At 40.3% G+C, this 14,682-nt stretch overlaps 1 protein-coding gene across 2 annotated transcripts; it reads left to right on the top strand.

Annotated features, from left to right (window-relative positions):
- Positions 1-3,023: 3,023 nt before the first annotated feature.
- On the top strand, positions 3,024-14,428 carry ZNF770 (zinc finger protein 770). Of its 2 annotated transcripts, none has more exons than XM_077771663.1 (2): positions 3,024-3,065; positions 9,657-14,428. In XM_077771663.1, exon 2 carries the CDS (start codon positions 9,710-9,712, stop codon positions 11,786-11,788), a length of 2,079 nt encoding a protein of 692 aa, XP_077627789.1. In that variant the 5' UTR covers positions 3,024-3,065; positions 9,657-9,709; the 3' UTR covers positions 11,789-14,428. The 2 variants fall into 2 exon arrangements, with proteins under 2 accessions (XP_077627789.1, XP_077627788.1); XM_077771662.1 differs by lacking the exon at positions 3,024-3,065 and adding an exon at positions 4,032-4,114.
- The last annotated feature ends 254 nt before the right edge of the window (positions 14,429-14,682 follow it).

Raw genomic sequence — 14,682 nt, 5'->3', positions numbered from 1 at the left:
GATATCTGTCATCAATGTGGGTCCAGAGGACAGCTCTGACTCTAAGGATAAACAAATGTGGTCAAGGCCGTATGTGGAGAATCCCACCTGCTTTCAGGGTAACTATGGAACCCCAGTGCTACTGAACTTGAAACAACACACGGCAAGTGGGTGGGGGAGGACACTGCTACCTAACTAGCCCCAGAAATCCAATAAGCATTAGCACCAGTGGAGCTTTAGAGAAAATTTCTAGCAACCCTGACAAGATAGACTAGTCTGTGAGTTGGGCGTGGTCCAACAACCTTAAGTAAAATACAGTTGTACCGGGTTTTACCTTCTGATCCCAACTCTCCACTCCTCATCTCCAGCCCCTGCCACCCTGCCCTCAGAAGTCCCGTAGCAAAACATACAAGAGGTTGCAAATATTTTTCTTGAGAAAACACATGATAGGAAAAGAGAATTTTATTCCCCCAAAATCCTCTTAGAAAGGGAGTGCTGTCTTTGTCAGAAAAAATCTTCGATAATTACTTGAGGAGTGTAGATTTTGCATTATATATGCATTATATAATGCATTTTATGAGGGAGGCAAGTGGATGGTTTTATTGGCTGCTCCACTGAAGGAAGGGGAGAGAAATGAGGAAAGCAGGAAGGGAGATGAAAACAGGGGATGTGAGCTCTCTGCTAGGCCAATCACTTCCCCAAGCAGGATGAGCTTTAGCAAGCATTAAAACTCAGTTTCATAGTTTCTGCTTATAAAATATTCCAAAGACACATTAAGGATGCTCAGAGTGCAGACTCCTTTCAAGTGCGTTTATCTTGGATGCACTGGGTGCTGGCTGAGCTGCTCCTAGGCCCTGCATTCTTTCCGTTAGAGCCCTATCCCTTAGTGACTCTTAAATCTTCAATGAAGTATTTTCCCATCCCCCCTCCCCCCCCCCACATCAGTATGAGTGGATGTTTTTCTGGAAACGTATGAAGAAGCTGAGTTCTATTTTCAATATGTTGTTGCTAAAAATGAGATAGATAAGTCTAAATGTTAATAACTACAAGGAGGACAAACATACTAGGAGCAAAGTGTGAGAACAGGTATCATGAAGACTGTCACAGGCCACACAACTGGATTTTCATCTAAGTTAACCAAGGAGTTGGAAGCCCCAGCTGACGCTTGGCTATTCTAATTTTGCCACTGCTGTTTGGTTATCCATCTTACTTCCGAGTGAGTTTTTGGTGACATGAATGTAAGAGTGCAGTACGCGTGATCAAAATTCTCCAATAATTTCCCATTGCCAAAAGGATTAAAATAAAGAAAAAAGAAACCTTTGCAAGGTGTTTAAGACTTTTCTCAGGCTTCTTGCAAAGTGCCTCGTGAAGAGTAGGTAGTCTGAATGTGAAGCATGAATAAGCAGCACTGGCTTCCTTTTATCTATCAGGTTCAACACAAAAATCACAGTAGTCAAAAATCAGTAAGGTCATCCCTGGCCATCTATTAAAATGCCAACAAGTTCTCCCACCCAAATCTTCATAGCTTCATTCTGTGCTTATTTTTCCTCTCAGTTCCTATCAAATATTATATATTTTACTTATTGTCTGTCTCCCCCTATAAGCATATAAGTATAAACGATATCACTATAAATAAAAAATCTATGAAGACAGGAATTGTTGACTTTTTAATTTGTCCACTACTCTATCCCCAGTTACCTAGAACAGGGTTTGGCACATAGTAAGTGCTTAAAATATATGTAGGATGGATGCATGGGTAGATGGATGATTAAAGCCTCAGCTTAGGGGCGCCTAGGTGCCTCGGTTAAGTGTCTGACTCTGGGTCAGGTCATGATCTCATAGCTCATGAGTTCAAGCCCTGCATTGGGCTCTGTGCTGACAGCTCAGAGCCTGGAGCCTGCTTCTAGTTCTTTGTCTCTCTCCTCTCTGTGCCCCCATCCCTTTCTCTCTCTCTCTCTCTCTCTCTCTGTCTCAAAAATAAATAAATATTAAAAAATTAAAAAAATTGAAAAGCCTTAGCTCAGAGACAATCTCCACCCAAAGCCCCAGGCAGCTTTAGACATTCTGCCTCCTCACTTCTGCCTGTACATATCTTTCTTGACACATTGTACTTCCTTGTATGTTGTTCTGAGCTGAAAACTACATTGAAGTCAAGGGCTTCATACACTAAGAAGTGAATCTTTTCTACTTTGTACATGATATGTCATTGAATCAAAGAATGATTAATTATATCTCCATTTTAAAGATGAGAAAACAGGTTCAGAAAGGTTAAATAACTTGTTCAAAAATGTTTTTTATTTATTTTTGAGAGAGAGAGCACGAGCAGAAGAGGGGCAGAGAGAGGGACAGAGGATCTGAAGTGGGCTCTGTGCTGACAGCAGTGAGCCCAGTATGGGCCTCGAACTCACAAACCCTGAGATCATGACCTGAGCCAAACCTAGACACTCAACCAACTGAGCCACCCAGATGCCCCAAGGTTAAACTTTTGAGGACGAATACTAGTAAGTTGCAGAGGTAAGATACTAATTCAAATGTGCGCCATGCTATTTGAATCTCTCTCCCTACAACGTGCTATCCTGCTCTTACATTTTCCGTTTACCCATATTGTACCCATTGCTGAATTCCCATCCAAATCTTACTTAATCAGTGAAATCTTTCTGATGACTTATTCTTGATAATCTCTCCTTTTTCCTCAGAGGACTCCTGAGGTGGCTTTCAGAGTGAATGGGGAAAGTTAAGATGAAAGGTATGTGGCCTTGGAGAATTGCTTATTCGTGTCTCATCTGTGTTCCACACTCCAGATTCAGGCTCTCGGTGTAAAGGCCTATTTATTTTGCAGGTAATGCACCCTCCACTGGTTCCAAATCTCTCATAATATTCTCACACGGTCTGCCTATCTTTCCTAAGGATTTATGTGGCTGGCGATGGATGCAATTGTTTGCATGGTTTGGTTGAGCTGAACTCCCAGGAGAAGCTGCAGGATGGAGCAAGTCCCCAAGGGTTATCTGAACACACAGCGTCCTCATCCTAACCACAGGACACCTAACGCTTTCCCCCTCCTCTCTCAGTCTCTGCTTCCGTTGAAGGTAAGGGCTTCAACTTTTCCCAAATGTGACTCCTCCAAGGTTGCAATCTAAAAAGCAAAAACTTATTTTCTATTAGCCATTTCCTCATGTTACCCCATGGAAAATAGAGACTTACTTTTCACTGGCCCAACTTTTTCCTTTTTAAATAGAGGAACGTATACCGACATTAGAAATAATAATTTTTGTTGTCAGTCGTCCTTGAAAAGTAATGCAGAAAGTTACTTACAGTTGAAAGAAAATGTGCTTGTTCCCTGTTCTCATGTCCTCGCCTTCAAGCTGAGACAGTTACAATTTGAACCTGCAAAAATCCACCATAATTTTCCAATGTCTTTTGCACTTAAAATTTCCGGTGGATACCTAAACAGCTTATTCAGTAATAATGTACCACCCAAGTCTGTAACTGAACAACAACACTTAACCCTTACTTGTGTCCACATAAAATACTGAGATTATCTATAATTTGGGAAGAAGCAGTGAATTAAAAGTGCAGGTCTAGTACAACCCTACCTGTGTTCAAATTCCATCTCTGCCATCAATCAGCTATGTGACATAGCTCTCAACGCCTCAGCCTTATGTTCCTCATTTTTTATGTTCCTCGTTTTTAAAATGAGATCCTATCACTTTATAAAGTTGTATTTAATATAAGAAGTAATAAATGATAAAGCTATTTGAGGGCTTACTACGCTCTAGGCACTATGTTGAGCACTTCACATCCATCTCCTCGAACTGTCAGAGCAATCGGAAGCGCACTAATCATCTATTCTCTTCCGCCCGCACGTGCAGTGCGGGGTGGGCGGAGCTGGGGGTAGGGGCCAATCTCTGGAGCCCCCACCCACCGCCCCCCACCCAAGTCGCAGACCGCGCCTAAGGAAGGGCGGCCCTGGGGTGGGGGGGAGCCAGTTTCCAGCCGGACCGCGTCCCTGGGCGCTCCCCAGCGCCGCGCCTGCGCGCTCAGCCTGTCGCCGCGCCGGCCCTGCGGACGTGCGCTCGTTGCCTTCGCGGCGCTCGGGCCCTGAGATGCGCGCCTACCCTGGCCGTGCCAGCTCCAGGTGCGTGAGGCGAACTTGAGGCGTCGGTCTGTGAGGTGGAGCGAACCTCGGGAAGGGTCGGGCCCGCCTCGATCCCTCCAAGGTGTCCGGGGACCCATAGCGGGGACGCCACGACCTCAGCTCCCTTTCCTTTTCCACTTCCCCGCCTCCGACTGCGTCTCAGGGGAGCGGCAGTCTCCTAGAGGAAGGCGCAGGAAGGATGCTTTCCCCCTGCTGTGGGTCGAATCGCCTGTGGCATTTTCCCCAGGCTGCGGCCAAAGCAGTTTTCACCCTTCCTTTCCTAGTGTGGGATTTTGCCGTCTCTGGACTCTGCTGGACCCCCTAAGTGCTTATTGGTTGTGGACGCTTATTTAAGGCGACGGCCAGATGTCAAGGTCCTCTGTCCTTTGCAGCCCCTCTGGGACGAGAGGTGAGGGTTCAAGGCCACGAGAATGGGCCAGGGGAAGTGAGGCGGAAGCGGCCACAAAGAAGGAAAGGTGATCGATGTCGCCAGAGATTATTCCCCAGCTGGAAGTGATCCAAGTTTCTCTGATCTTTCGTTTTTTTTGTTCACTTGCTTTTGTGATATCCTAACTTCGCTTTAATGGTGTTAAGTTAGAGTAAAAAACCAACAGGCTTTCAGCCTGGAAGCGTCTCGTTGGAAGTTTTCAAATCAGATTTTACAATCTTCCAACAGTGTTGTCTTGCAGTTGTCAGAATAATCTTCAGGTTGAGCCTCTGAGATTTATTATATTTTATTTTCAATTTAACATAGGAGCAATACACTTGTTGGCTTTGTGTTTCTTTCTTTCTTTCTTTTATTACCAACAACACAAAAATCAATTGAGAGCACAGAGAGGTGGGATTTGGAGCTCTATCAAATTAATGTGCACCCTGTATAAGTACGTATGGCACTGCACTTGGAGCATTGGAGATCCCGAAGCTATCGCTTATAAATAGCAGATGAGATCACTGGTTGCCACCAATGGTTCCAACAGTACAGGGCTCCCAGTAAGTGCTTTCCCGCATGGTGTGAAGGCCAAGCGACAACAATATNGAGCATTGGAGATCCCGAAGCTATCGCTTATAAATAGCAGATGAGATCACTGGTTGCCACCAATGGTTCCAACAGTACAGGGCTCCCAGTCAGTGCTTTCCCGCATGGTGTGAAGGCCAAGCGACAACAATATAGTCTTAGTGCTAGTGGTAGGTGATCAGCCATTGACACTTTTTGGCATAGGAACTATAGTCACTTCCTGTTACAATCGGAGATGGTTGTTGTATGTGGTTCAAGTGTGGGATTTTCTTTCAAGAGTATTCCATGGAAACTATTAAAAGAGGAGAAATATACAGTAGGAATTGAGGATGTTGGCTCTAGGGCAGAATCCTTTGTGTGATCTTTGGGGCCCGACTGTAGACAGTTGCATGTTTTTGGCTGGCTGGCCTCATGGGGGAAACAGCCCTGCCTGCACCAGGTTTGTGCGTGGCCAGTGCATTATAGTTTTTTGGAGAGAGTTGCAATCAGGGACTCACTCCTTCCCTCCTGCTACCCAGGCTTATACTAGACTGCGTTGTTGGCTCAGGTACCTCCATTCTGAAGATCTTGGATGAGGTATTTCCCAGGTGCCTCGGCGTCCACCAAGACCTCCTTGAGTAGGTTGGGGGAGGGAGTTGTTTGACGTACTATTCTGTTTTGACTCAGGACCTTTCCACTCCCAGCCCTTCCTTCCTCTCCCCCTGGCTCACTTGGTCCATGAGGAGGCAGAAGCCTTTTTGTTCTGGCAGGGAGATGATTGTGTGCACTTGTCTCACCTAGTGTAGTTCTGTGTAACGGCCCCTGAGGAACCAATACTTGTTTTTGCCTTTTGCTTGCACTGTGGCAGTAAGTGAATAAAGGCTTGATTATTACTTTCATTTTGGCTTACTGTCCTAATTGACCACCTTGATAGGAATGAAATAAATTGCCAAATTCTTGGCAGTTTACNTAGTCTTAGTGCTAGTGGTAGGTGATCAGCCATTGACACTTTTTGGCATAGGAACTATAGTCACTTCCTGTTACAATCGGAGATGGTTGTTGTATGTGGTTCAAGTGTGGGATTTTCTTTCAAGAGTATTCCATGGAAACTATTAAAAGAGGAGAAATATACAGTAGGAATTGAGGATGTTGGCTCTAGGGCAGAATCCTTTGTGTGATCTTTGGGGCCCGACTGTAGACAGTTGCATGTTTTTGGCTGGCTGGCCTCATGGGGGAAACAGCCCTGCCTGCACCAGGTTTGTGCGTGGCCAGTGCATTATAGTTTTTTGGAGAGAGTTGCAATCAGGGACTCACTCCTTCCCTCCTGCTACCCAGGCTTATACTAGACTGCGTTGTTGGCTCAGGTACCTCCATTCTGAAGATCTTGGATGAGGTATTTCCCAGGTGCCTCGGCGTCCACCAAGACCTCCTTGAGTAGGTTGGGGGAGGGAGTTGTTTGACGTACTATTCTGTTTTGACTCAGGACCTTTCCACTCCCAGCCCTTCCTTCCTCTCCCCCTGGCTCACTTGGTCCATGAGGAGGCAGAAGCCTTTTTGTTCTGGCAGGGAGATGATTGTGTGCACTTGTCTCACCTAGTGTAGTTCTGTGTAACGGCCCCTGAGGAACCAATACTTGTTTTTGCCTTTTGCTTGCACTGTGGCAGTAAGTGAATAAAGGCTTGGTTATTACTTTCATTTTGGCTTACTGTCCTAATTGACCACCTTGACAGGAATGAAATAAATTGCCAAATTCTTGGCAATTTACTGGATTCATGACTCAGATCCTCAAAACTGTTGCTGTGTTAGCATGTTTAGGGATTTGGAGGTTGCTCACCAGTAACTCTGTGTAGTGAAAATGCATATTAATAGCACCAACAGCTGATTGTTGCTAACACGGATATCTGGGGTATATAGTACATTTTGTGAATTAATACAGTGGCTTGTGGTCAGATTCTTTTATTTTGCATACACTAATGTGGCATATTCCATTTGGCCTTTTAATTAAATGTTTGATAAATATTTTGGGGTTATATGGGCCAAGTGAAGAAAATCATATACTGTAGTTTTCCTTAGTAATTCTATCTCATCCTCTGCACCCCAATCTTACCTAATAGATTATTTGTTTATTTTGAATAAAGTGATTGATTTGTTGTGGGTTCCTCTGTCTAGTGTTGTGTGAAGAGATACTAGGAACAGCTTTCACCACAAACTTTCTTAACCTCTTTATATAGAAGTTTCACAAACCAGCATTCATCTTTACTATATGTAACACACTCTGATATTTTCTACTTTTTTATTAAACAAAATGCTGATTATGACCCACTAAATTGATTTCATAATCCATTAATGGGTAGCAACATAACACTGTGAAAAACACTGTGATGAAGCAACTAGTAGAAAATACTTGCCCAATAAATGAATTTTTTGTGTGTTTCTAATTCAGATTGCTGAAGAGAACCACAATGGGTATGTTTGCGGTTTTGTGTTTAAGGTGTCTTCTAGGAGAAGGCAGTTAATAGCAGATAGCATATATGTTGGATATTTGCCAAATCAGCTGACAAAAGAACACCGAGTTTTTGGTAGATTTATCAACTTTCTGATTTCAACTAGAAGAAACAACATTAGAATGAGAGAGCTAGAACAGCTTTTTTTTTCTTTTTTTTTTTTTTTTAAATCTCTGACTCCCTTATTTAAGGAGAATGCAGTAGTAAAAGGATGAGAAGAAAATTGGTTTCTCTGATAAAAGGGAAGATAGGGCATACAGTTTTTGTGAAAATACCTGGTAAAAACCAGGGGTATATTAGGGAAAGCATTTTTATCTTCATATTAACTTCAAGGCCAAAATGATCCTTTTATTATATTGTCTGAAAAGTGAACCACACTCAACTTTCAAATTACTTAGCCACTGATAAATACAGAAGTAGCCAAATTGCCTCAGTGCTTTTGTACCTGTCTTTTGGGAGCTGCACAACAAAATGCAATGAAGAAATAAAAAACTACAAATTTAGCTAATGTGTTCATTTCTTAGGTAGAAACCCCCCAAAAATTATGTAGACAAGGATAAAGTTTTAAAATCTGATCAGTGTTGAGCTAAGTAATACCTTACATTTGTATATTGCTTCACAGTTTTCCAGCATATTCGGATGCATTATCTCTGTGGATTCTCACAACTGGATGTGGTAGGCAGGCTGGGAGGCATTTCCCCCATTTTAGAGATGAAGAATCTATATTTCTTTCTGTCACTGAGGTCATATGGTGGCAAATCTAGGACTAGAAGCCAGGTTATCAGGGCCATTTTCTCCCAGCTGTCCATGTTGTCTTTCTTGGTCCAAAGGAGTAATTAAAAGTAAATACTGTCAGGGGCGCCTGGGTGGCTCAGTCGATTGAGCAGCTGACTCTATTCTGGCTCAGGTCATGATCCCAGGGTCGTGGGATCAAGTCTCCCATCAGGCTCATGGATCCTGCCTGGGATTCTGTCTCTCTCTCCCTCTGCCCCTTTGACCCGTTCACACTCTCTCTAAATAAAAATAAAAATAAATATCTAAATAAATACTGTTAATGAGGTGGCTAAGAAATCCAACTTTGATATCTGAAACATTCCTTTCTCAGATTGTGCCTATAGTATGCTATAATTAAATGCAAATTACATCTTATTTTTAGTATTATATTTTGATTCTTACACTTCTTACCTTTCTAGTTTTTTTTTTTAATGACAAAGCAAATTCTGTCAAAGCTACTTAATAGAGAACTAGGAAAATCGGAATTAAAAGGTCTCTTTAGTGTTAAGAAATTCGTTTCAGTCCCCTTATAATGTATTATCTCAATTAGAAATCTAGCTTTAAATTATATTGATTTTTAGAGATTTATTTTTTAATTTATTTTTTTAAATTTCCCTCTTTTAATGTTTATTTTTGACAGAGGGCATGAGTGAGGCAATGGACAGGCAGAGAGAGGGAGATGGGATCCAAAATGGGCTCTGTGCTGACAGCAGAAAGTCCAATGTGGGGCTTAAACTATGGAACTACAAGATTATGACCTGAGTTGAATTCAGATGAACCAACTGAGCCACCCAGGCGCCCCCAATTTTATTTTGTTTTTTTTGTTTTTTTTTAAGTAAACTCTACACCCAACATGGGCCTTGAACTCACNAACTATGGAACTACAAGATTATGACCTGAGTTGAATTCAGATGAACCAACTGAGCCACCCAGGTGCCCCCAATTTTATTTTGTTTTTTTTGTTTTTTTTTTTTTAAGTAAACTCTACACCCAACATGGGCCTTGAACTCAAAACCCTGAGATCAAGAGTCATATGCTCTACCTCCTGAGCCAGCCAGGCACCCCTAGAGATTTCTTTTAAAGACTCATCATTTCTATTTATGAAGTTTTATGATTCTAAAGTATTCATCTGAAATGGTTATTAACTTACTTATAAACATAGAAAAAGTCCAGGTTCCCCTATACCCTTAATATCTTTAGCCAAAAGACAAATTATTTCTTTCCATATGAATACATTTTAAATTAATACATTTTTACTTTTAATTTTTAGACATCTGTGGAGTTTAAGAACATGGAATTCATCAGCGTATATCACTGAAGAATATGATGGCTGAAAATTTAAAAATGCTAAAGATTCAACAGTGTGTAGTAGCCAACAAACTACCTAGAAACAGGCCATATATTTGCAATATTTGCTTCAAGCACTTTGAAACACCATCAAAATTAGCTAGGCATTATCTCATTCATACTGGTCAAAAGCCATTTGAATGCGATGTGTGTCATAAAACTTTTAGGCAACTGGTTCATCTGGAGAGACATCAACTAACTCATAATCTACCTTTTAAATGTAGCATTTGTCAACGCCACTTTAAAAATCTGAAGACGTTTGTGAAGCACCAGCAACTTCACAATGAAACCTACCAGAATGATGTTAAACAGGTCAGAAGATTGTTGGAGGCCAAGCAAGAAAAGCCGGTATATGGGATGTATCATACTCATACCACAGAGGAAAGATGGGCATTGCACCCGTGCTCTAAATCTGATCCCACATACAGCCCTACAAAGAAAAGAAAGAATATTCATGCATGTACGATCTGTGGCAAGATGTTTCCATCGCAATCAAAACTTGATAGGCATGCACTTATTCATACTGGTCAGAGGCCTTTTCAGTGTGTCCTGTGCAGTAAGTCTTTCCGACAGTCAACTCACTTAAAGATTCATCAACTCACACATTCGGAAGAAAGACCTTTTCAATGTTGTTTTTGTCAAAAAGGATTTAAGATTCAAAGCAAACTTCTGAAGCATAAACAAATCCATACCAGGAATAAGACCTTTCAGACTCTTTCATTAAAGATGAAGAGTCCAGAATCATGCCCTCTACCTAATAAATTAAACACAAAGCAGGATGGTTTTGAAAATGGTGATTTAGGTGAGTCTGAGGAGACTAATCCACTTGATGTCCACTCTATTTATATCGTCCCTTTTCAGTGTCCAGAGTGTGAAGAGTGTTTTGAATCAGAGCAGATTCTCAATGGACATAAGTGTTTCCCTGCCAGAGGTGGCAAAATGCCAAGCAGGCTCAAAAGAAGCTACAACTATAAAACCGTTGTTAAAAAAATCTTAGCTAAACTTAAACGTGCTGGGGGTAAGAAATTAGATAATCTTCGATCTGAGAAAAAAGTATTTAAAAACAATTTCTTGAAAAATTGTGATCTTCTTTCTGGTGAGCAGAGCCCTGAACAAACCCAGAGAACATTTATGGGTCCTCTTGGCAAACATGGAACATACAAGGCAGTTGGCAATATAAAGAAGAAAACTTTGGCTTTGCCATTTTCTTGGCAAAAACACTTCCAGAACCAAAATGTGGGTAAAAACTTGAAAGGTATCCTTACGACAGAAAACATGTTACCAATAGATAATTCAGTGAATAATAAAGACGTATCTATCTACGGTTCATCAGGTGAGGAATTCTTTGATAACTGTGAAGTGCTGAAGTGTGGTTTTTCAGTTCCAAGCGAAAACCTACATACTGGACATAAGATGTGTCCTTGTGACAAATGTGAGAAAGTGTTTCCTTCTATATCCAAACTGCAAAGACACTATTTAATTCATACTGGACAGAGGCCTTTTGGCTGTAACGTTTGTGGGAAATCCTTCAGGCAGTCAGCTCACTTAAAAAGACACAAATTAACTCATATTGAGAAGATTCCTTATAGACGATCTCTTTGCCAAGTAGAATTTGAAAATTTGAACCAACTTCTCATTCATCCAGGTGATAATGTTAACTATAATGCTTCCCAACAATGTCAGCTGCTTGCTTTCCAAAAATATGAGGCCTCAGAGTCGGATCAGATATCAGAAATAAAAGTTAAGGCAGAATCAGAGGATTTCATTGTTAGTCCCCCCTATCGGAACAGGCAGCCCTATCTTGCTAGTGTACTTCTGCAATCAGAGCCGAGCCTTCACAGTCACTGTTGCGGTTATTCAGGGCCCACGGAGAGGAATGACGGCCTTCTCTACCAATGCAGCGTTTGCTCCAAGAGTTTTAGATCTCCGTCTAAACTGGAAAGACACTATCTAATTCACGCAGGGCAGAAGCCATTTGAATGCTCCGTTTGTGGCAAAACATTCAGACAGGCTCCTCACTGGAAGAGACATCAACTTACTCACTTTAAGGAATGACTAATCCCGAGAGAAAGTGGTTCTCACATTCAGTTATGGAACTGATAGAACCAGTAACACATTTGTGGTCTCTGATAATCTTGTTCCTGAAGCCTGTATCATTTAAAATGTATTTTTATCAAAAGGCCTTCACTAGGTCGGGTGATTTCATAGGCAGTTGCTTGTCCTGCAGAGTAGGAAGCAAGATGCAGTATAGAAAATTAATAGAATGTTTTAGGAACAGCCAAATTAATTTTTAGGGGGAATAGCATGGTTTGATGCCACACAGTAAGCATTTATTTTATTTTAATGTATACTTTGGCTGTATTGAAAATATAAATCCATGATATGGTACAATAACTCAGTTCATTAATTTTTTAAAGGACTTACTCCTTAAGGCATGCCATCTCCTATTAGATATACTCAGAAGACTGAGAGGTAAAAATTGGTTTTTGGCTGCAGCCAATAGCCCCACTACATTTTATTTTTTTTATACTTCCCATGAAAGCATAATTTTGTCCACCTATGGCTCAAATTCCATTAGAAATTTTTTTTCCTGTAAGTAAAAAATATAAAAGTGAAAATGGATGAGAAAGTCATAGTATTATTTTCATTGGCCTTTTGCAAGCTATTCATTCTTGGGATTCTGGTAGCTTCACCTTCTTTTCTGCAGGTAATGAGAATTGTGGGTTTGTTTTTTTTTTTGTTTTTTGTTTTTTTTGCCCAGCTTGCTGTTTTTCCCAAATTTAAAAGTAGGAGAGGTTAGGATGCACCTGTATACATTTACCATGTTTACTTATCAGGAATATTTTCCAAGTGCCATCATCTTTTTGATGATCTGTATGCAGTGTTATCTTTCCAGAGGAATAAATGCAATTCATCTATTTACTTAATGATTGACAGCAGTAGCTGTAGACTTAAGACTCCCCTCTAGATCTGCATCTCCACAAGATTTTGATTTACTTTAGTAAAATTTGTTTTAATGTCTCATGAATTGAATGGTCATGTGACTTAACTAAATCTGTTTGATCACATGGCAATGCTCAGTCTAGTTCTAGTGTTGTTTTTAATGTTTATTTATTTTTGAGAGAGAGAGTGAGGCAAAGTATGAGTGGGGGAGGGGGGAGAGAGAGAGAGAATACAAAGCAGGCTCCAGGCTCTGAGCCATCAGGACAGAGTGATACGGATCTCAAATCCACAAAGCATGAGATCATGACCTGAGCTGAAGTAGGACACTTAACCAAGTGAGGCACCCAGGTGCTCCAAGTCTAGTTCTAGTTTTTAAGTCTATGTTTCTTGCAAGAATCTAATGCTAAAAAATGTTATCTTGATAATTTGCAAATTGTTTTGATAAGGTAATCGTTCCTATATAGGAATAAAATGCTTGCAGAATCGAAGGTATCCTAAACAGCACTGTCATAATTTGGGAAATATTGAATCTAAGCTATAAAAGACATAATCACGAATTGTCCTTCATATTTGCCATTTTTTAGGAAAAATCTTTGAATGAGATTTCTTAATAATAAAAGAAAATAACCATTACCTTTCTGAAGTGAGAACAGATGGGTATTTGTCCTAGCCACACTTAAATACAGTGGCAAGCCCTCTTGAGAATGGATAAATCAACATTCTTTGCTTTGTAAGCTCTGTGTCATACTCTAAGAACTGTGTGTAGCAGGAGAAAGGAGGGGAGGTTGGTATCTCCTGTTCCAAATGCATGTTGAGAAACTTGGGTTTAATATACAGAGATAAAACAGTACAGATAGAATGCCCAATGATGTATAAATGTGCAGGAGAATCCTATGTTTTAAAGAATAATTTATCTTAGATTTCCTTCAGATCTGTTCCTCTAGTGCAAGCAAGATGATAGTTTACAGAATTTGTTGTACACAAAACTTCAACAACATACCTATTACATAAAAGCAAGGAATACCTATTTCCTGTTTTCCAAGAATATAGGTTCAAGAGGTTTTTGTCTGAAGTTCTGTATTTTGGGATTTTCTGAAACTATGTAATTTTATTTGGAGTAAATGTCTCATTTAGTCCTTTCCCAACCCAAACAGGGAGAGTTCTAATAGTGTTGTGCTTGTATGATTATTAGACTTTATTTGCTTAAGTGATACTATCATTTTTTTTTTTTTTGGCCCATGCCTTTTTAAGCTGTTTCATATTGAAAGTTGGAATATTGTACAAATTTTGTCAAAGATGTACTGTAGTGCTATTTGAAGTACCTGTAACAAAATACTTATTTTATCTTTATCATTGCAAGCTTCTTGTGGAAACTTTATAGGAATGAAAATAAACGGTATATATCCATAAGAAGATTAAACATTAGATGTTACATGATGATTTGCTGCATGCTAGTACTATTAGTATTGTTGAATCAATCACTTTGGTTTTCTGAAAAAATAAACTTTATAAATATCTTTAAAGAGATTTATTAAAAAATTTTTGTTTGGGTGATTCCAGGCTATAGCATGATTACTTCCTGAAGTAGTTTGATTGGCTGAGTTAGTGGAATTACTGTTTCTTGATTTGTACTACAGTAGGGCCAACAATTTTAGGACAAAATGTGTGTGTGTTGACGGAAAGTAGATGGTGGTTAAGAGGCTTGAAGAATTCAAATTTCACAATATTTTAAAAATAAACTTTCAAATTACACGGTTTGGACTTTTTTTTTTTCCTTTAAAAAGGGAAAATCACATAATACTGGCATAAGGTACTGATTGCCAAACACTCTCCCGGGCCCACTCCAATCCACCTTCTATACTGAATTTCCTAACATGGATATTTAATCATTTCCATTTTTATCTATTTTTAAAGTTTATTTATTTTGAGAGAGAGGAAGAAAGAGACCCTTAAGCAGGCTCCATGCTAACAGTGTGGGGCTTGAACCCAAGAACTGTGAGATTGTG

This window comes from Crocuta crocuta, unplaced genomic scaffold, assembly GCF_008692635.1.
Source record: "Crocuta crocuta isolate KB4526 unplaced genomic scaffold, BGI_CrCroc_1.0 scaffold156, whole genome shotgun sequence".
NCBI classification, from domain to species: domain Eukaryota; kingdom Metazoa; phylum Chordata; class Mammalia; order Carnivora; family Hyaenidae; genus Crocuta; species Crocuta crocuta.
This window is presented reverse-complemented; position numbering and strand designations above follow the sequence as displayed.

Coding starts and splice junctions, on each gene's coding strand:
- ZNF770 (XM_077771663.1), top strand. CDS start 9,710: ATGATGGCTGAAAATTTAAAAATGCTAAAGATTCAACAGTGTGTAGTA.